Source organism: Dendroctonus ponderosae, unplaced genomic scaffold (assembly GCF_020466585.1).
Source record: "Dendroctonus ponderosae isolate FM_Combo_2020 unplaced genomic scaffold, Dpon_F_20191213v2 Dpon_F_20191213_3, whole genome shotgun sequence".
Classification (NCBI taxonomy): Eukaryota; Metazoa; Arthropoda; class Insecta; order Coleoptera; family Curculionidae; genus Dendroctonus; species Dendroctonus ponderosae.
Genome location: NW_026018508.1, coordinates 1,534,696 through 1,540,761, shown reverse-complemented (window position 1 = coordinate 1,540,761; position 6,066 = coordinate 1,534,696). Strand labels below are relative to the sequence as shown.

At 34.2% G+C, this 6,066-nt stretch overlaps 1 protein-coding gene across 1 annotated transcript in view; it reads right to left on the bottom strand.

The window, feature by feature from the left end:
* Positions 1–6,066, bottom strand: part of LOC125503789 (neuroligin-4, X-linked-like) — a 31,146-nt gene that overhangs the window by 19,220 nt on the left and 5,860 nt on the right. The window contains exon 2 of the mRNA XM_048664681.1: positions 2,038–2,213. Within this exon, the coding sequence (XP_048520638.1) occupies positions 2,038–2,213 (176 nt within the window). The remainder of the gene's footprint in view (positions 1–2,037; positions 2,214–6,066) is intronic.

The following is a 6,066-nucleotide window of genomic DNA, read 5'->3' as shown; positions in this document are numbered from 1 at the left end:
TAGTGAACGAGCTATATATCAAAGTTAAATAGTAGTGGGATTATTGTTAGTTTTAGCTCGGGAAGTGTTTACAGATAAAGCGACTTACCGGAGTCTTTAGACCCGCTAAAACGTAATATTTCATTAAAATTCTAATCTTCTTACTGATGCTGTCAGTCTACTAACTTCAGAAAGGTAATAGACCAAAAATTGAATTTTATAAACTGTTTGGAGTAGGAACATGCAACATGCACATGGGGTTTTAATGTCTGTCGTGCGATTTTGATTTTGCCTCTTTTATTGGGCTACTTAAGACCAAGTTGTTTACCGAATTTGAGGTGCAAACTTGAACTTGATAAACTTGACTTAAAGTGGAATTTTAATATATTATTTAGCTAAAAACGACTGCCTGAAGAGCGATATTACACCAGTACATTTTCATGTCGGCGCGATATATTGCGAGAACAAATTAAAGTTAGAAATGCGAATATGTTAGGATAAAACACTGATTTCACAAAAAGTTAGCCAAAACGCGTTCTGTCCACCAGAAAACTGCCAATGTTCGATTAATGGCTTTTAGGTCGTGTAGACCAGAGCACGTGCAGGAGATTTGGCAATTGCCTGCCAAGTTATTGAATAAATCGCTTATTTGCTGTTCCAACTCAGCCTGGACGCATCCTGGTTTTCATCCTATCTCTTGAAAACTTCTCCTTGCATTAGTTACTACTTTATTGCTTTTTGTCGAGATCTTTTCGAATGAGCACATTTCAAAGTTGCAGAAACAATTCAACTTGGGTGCATTCAGATATTAATTTTCAGGTTAATGTTTACACAAAAACAATTTTATTGAATCTACTTGTAACACAGATGATTGCAAGAGTAGGTTACACTGTTAAAATAGTTGAATAACACCGAGAAAATCTAAATTTAAACAATTGATTTCGGCTTTATGGATTATTTTACTCCGAGAAAAATTACTTTTTATTTACGGAAGAGAAAATTCTACGATAAAACCCATGGGATCTACTTACGCACTATCTTATAAGTTGTTTAAAATGTTGTCTATTTTTCTGTAAACAATAATAAAGTCTATTTTCGAACCCTCCCTAACATTGCTAAGATATTCCCGGATAGATCGATTGGTAGAAGGGGACCAATTGAATTGCCTCCAAGATCACCGGATTGAACGCCCTTAGACTTGTTTCTTTGGGGACATCTTAACTCCATTGTTTATAAAACACAACCTGCTGATATGGATGATCTTAAAAGGCAAATTGCAGCAGAATGCCGGTCACTTTCCGATAAAGTGTTCCGAAAAGTTAGGGACGAGTTTGGAAACAGACTATATTATTGTTTACAGCAAACTGGACATCATTTTGGACAATTTAATAATATAGTGCGTAAACAGATGACCTGTTTTATTGTAGAAATTTGTAAACAAAAGTCATTTTTGTCGATGGAAAATAATCAATAAATAAGAAATAACATCATATCAAAAATAACAAATCAATGTTTAAACTAGATTTCCTTCCTTAGATTATCTGTATTACAAGAAGACCCAATACAATTTTTTTGTGCAAACACTAACCTGAAGACATAAATTTCACACTTAATAATAATATAATCAACATAATATAATAAAATAATCAAAATAATTTGCGAATACTTGTTTCAGGTGCTATCAGAAACATATGTATTAAATCTTTTTGCTGTTTCACCTAGAACTGATTTCGTATGGAGTAAAGATTATTGCTTTTACAATACAAGAAAGTTCGTTTGAAAGTGAGACGCGAAACACATGAATTATGATGATTTGAGAATGGCAGTAACGACTTCGTAACTATTTAAAAACTTCACTTTCTGTGAGCGCAAAAAGATCCAGAACCCCTTCTGTTCTATTTCAAATAGCCTGAAGGCAAAATTTTCAGTAGGTAATAAAAATGGGGTAGTAACCCGAGCACGTTTTGGACAATCTTTTCCACATTTGTCGGAAATAAGTGTTTCAGTTGCAACAAATTCATCAGTTATCGCCTTATACAAACCTGAAGGAAAACTTACCTCAGGCTCCCAACTGGAGGTGTTGCATATGGAACTCCCAGAAACGCCTCCACTGGTGGGTGTATAAGAATCATGACTCCCCGTAATGCACCGTACTTAGTCTTAACCACACGAGTACTATATTTGTGCACCAAAAGAGAAGATCCTGCTCCACTACACGAAATCAAGAACGCGACCTAAAACAAAAAAAAATATCAGTTTTCTATCAGTCCCAGAACAGTTTTTTATAGTCAACAGATCTTAATCATTCAGTTTTCTGATCAAACTTTCATTTTTCAATTTCAAAACTTATGCATGAAAACTGTGGCAAGAGTGGAGGCTAAATATCTACTTATAAACTTATAACCCATCAAATTAGACACTCACTCAAGATTTATTGACAAAATTAGGCTTCATAAAAGGGTGGCTCAAAATTACGTTATTTAATTTTAACTGAATAGTTTGCTTAAGCATAGTTATCGCAGTGTATTTTTAAGATGCTGAGTGCACGCCATTGAGATATTTTTAAGCGCAACAACATATATACGAATTTACTTTTCCATACTGTTTTAATAAGGTTTTACTTGAATGCATGTTAATTACGAGAGTTTTTAGTTTTGTTCGCATTTTTTGTTTAATTAATGCTGTTTTATTGTCCTTTTTCAAGTTTTTCTTCCACCACTCTTACGTTCGTAATCCAAAAAAAGTAAGAAATTCAATAACGAGTTTAAATCATTAGTAATAAACATTCACTAGTGCTCCACCAAAAGTATTGGGCAAATAAAAGTGAGCATGAAAGTAGCGAAAGGTAGGCACTGCATGTTCTCGGAATCGTTTGGTGTTACTAATGGTGCTAGGTCTCCCTAATCTTGCACTATTTTGTGAAATGTGACATAAATATCTAATGAAGGTAAATCGGTGTAGCGATCCAATGGAGATAAAGAGTGCAGAATACTCAGATCAGCCCAGTGTCCAAACTGAAATAACTGCGGATTTAAAATATCCTAAACACTTTCAGTTAGATTGCATGTCAACCGTTAACTATGCTATACAAACATTCTTCATAGCCCAACAAAAGTTATGCTCTCCTCTGGAGAGGAAGTCGTTCATGTCATCTCAATGCAAACTTTTTCGATATATGTACTTCCAGAATATAGCCCATACTAACATACAAGTGTTTCCCGTTGGGTGTTGGGTCACTGACAATACGTGGCAACATACGATCAATTATCTCCGGCGGATGCGGTAGATATTAATTTCTGGCTGGCTGACAAACGCAAAATCTTCAACAAACCGTGTCTGACTGAACAGAAAAGTCGTACAGTCAGACTATGCATGACTTGACTCGCTAACAGTTGATTAGCTACTGATGTGTAAAGTAAGTAATTAAGTCTTAAGTTCGAGGTTTTTGGCATTACGTTAGAAAGAGATTCTTTTCGATTAGAAAGCTCCTAAAAATATTTCCATACCGCCACTTATGATACCATTTTTCTCTCTCATACCGTTTTTGTGCGAAAGTCAGGCTGGATAATTTATGCAGAATGATGAATGGAACACGCCGCAACAGCCTCAACAAGGTTTGCAACCGTTGCGATCGGCAGATCAGCCTTATGTGTATTTGTTGATATTGTTCTGTTTGTAATACTATTTACTATTTTGTAACGTAACAATAAATGTTTTATCTATCTGTCTACTCCTTTCCATTTCAAGATTATTGAACCCCGCCAGACCGTGACAAATACTACTTTAATAAAATGTCCCTTTTACAATCATTTCTCTAGAATCGTCGGTCTGAATATTTGTCAACTTCCTCCGGACAAATCATGCGGAAAGTGTTTTTACGACATTACTGTGTTTTGCTAGTAATATGGCTGTATTCAGAGAGAAGACAAAGTGATTTATTTAATTTTTTAATAGATTATTGTTAGTATATTAGAACATGTACGTTTCTTGCCGCTTGGAATCCGAATAATTTCCTAAATAAAGCTAGGTGAAAAAAAGTTTATTTAAGCATTCAATAAATTAATCACGCTCTAAAATAATTGATGTTTTTTATGATCACAATCAAACCAATCATAAATCTAGTTAACATGTGTTATATGTGGCCCAGTCTGCCAACTCAGAGCATTTAAAGTATTCCCGAAATCCGAAATTAATTCCTGTGATGCAAAGAGTTAGTTCACTGTGTTATCTAAATTTCGGATAGTTTGATTTGAAAACGCTTCGAAATATGCCAAGACGTCAATATCAATCTTTCAGTTTGAATTATACCCTTTATTTGTATCTTTTTTAGAAATCGGCCAATTCATCTTGTCGAAACTTCTGCTAAAGTTTTAAAAAATATTGTCGGTCGGAAGTTCCCTATCCGGAAACAATGCGTGACATCTGTTTTTCTACCAACGTTTCAGCTATTTGAAATAGCTCAAAAACGTGTTATCGAATCGAAAAGTTTCCTAATTTTCAGAGGAGATCCAAGAAAGCAGAAAGTCGCAAAAGATAATCCTGACCGTTTATCTGTTTTTTTTTCTTAAAAAGTAAATCCAAATTAATCATAATATGAGTACTAATATTTGAACTAAAACAAATATTCAATGAAATTTGGATTTTAAGTTAAATTTTATTTATCACTCTCTATTAGATTTGCCTTCTAAGTTTACATTAACTTAATTATTAATAAAAGCATTGAGAAATAAGACTACGTTAGATAAAGCTCACTAGACAGAGTGATTCAAAATTGGCATCATTACTCCGGAGGTGTTGTCTGGCGCTGTTATAGGAGTACAGAAAAATTAGTAAAATAAATTAGTTGTTATTAAAAACAGAGAAATTTGCAAAAAACTATATCGGAAATACGGCAGCAACGTTTTTCAAGGTAATCTGTCTAATTAACATTGCGCAAATACCTGTTGCTTCGTAATTATTTAAAATTCCGGTAACCATGGATAAATACAGACTGACAATAAGATAGGCAAGGATAAACGGTAAGTTCAACAAGATTTGTTGACTGCGCAACGTACTTTCAAAATGTCAACGTGTTCTCATAACCTCGATTATTGGTGTTTAAAAATAAACCATACAACACCAAACATTTGAATGGTTAACAAGCTAGTGCCTGTGTAATCTCCTTATTATCCACTCTTATCAAGCAGCTTTTGGTATTCAATTAATTAACTCCTGCTCCATTTGTATTTCCTTGTGCTGTCTGTATCGTAAAAACGTGGTAGGAACGTAACCCTTCCTCGGCATTTATTTGATCCTTGGGAAAGTGTCGAGTATGTCCAATACTTGTTCCTCTGTGCCTGGAAGGCAAACATCGATTGTCGGCCACTATCGTCCTGGAACCACTCTCCTCGCCCTTTGTTGGCTTGAGTTCTTTCAGGTTCTGCTATGTTACTGTAGCATTTTCCCTGAACTAATCGCATATCCGCAAGTTCGTGAAAGGAAATTCAAAGTAAACAGACAGTCACAGTTTGACAAATTGTTTTTATTATTGACAAGGCCTATCCACCTGTAACTGTCTGTTAATGACAAAAAACATCATTGTGGCTGTGTCTTTCCATCAAAAAATTGTAGAAAAGAACTTTTTTGAAAATTTTCATAATTTGAAGCAAAGATCGTAATTTTTCTTTTTGAATGCTTAAGTATTCCAATATGCTACCAATTAAACATGGAACAATTTCAAAATAATGCTTAATAACAAAGGTAAAATGCGATTTTCAACTGTTAATATCTTCTAGAAATTTTCGAAAAAAAATTTTCAATATTTTTCTCGTACTCACCAAGGGAGCCTCCATCACCCCTTAAAAGGATTGACGCCAATTTTGAATCACTCTGTAGTTGAAAGATAAAATGATTGATTTAAAAAACTCATGCTTTAGTTTGTAATGTAATGTTGAAGGCTTACGAAACACCCTCTACTAAAATGCAAATTTAAATGCCATTTCATTAAAAAAAGATGTCGCTTTTTCCACCCTACTAATTTTTAACCCTCTAATTTTTAAAATAAAATGTTTAAACGTGAAGGTCCAAATTCAGTAGCTGCAACAATCG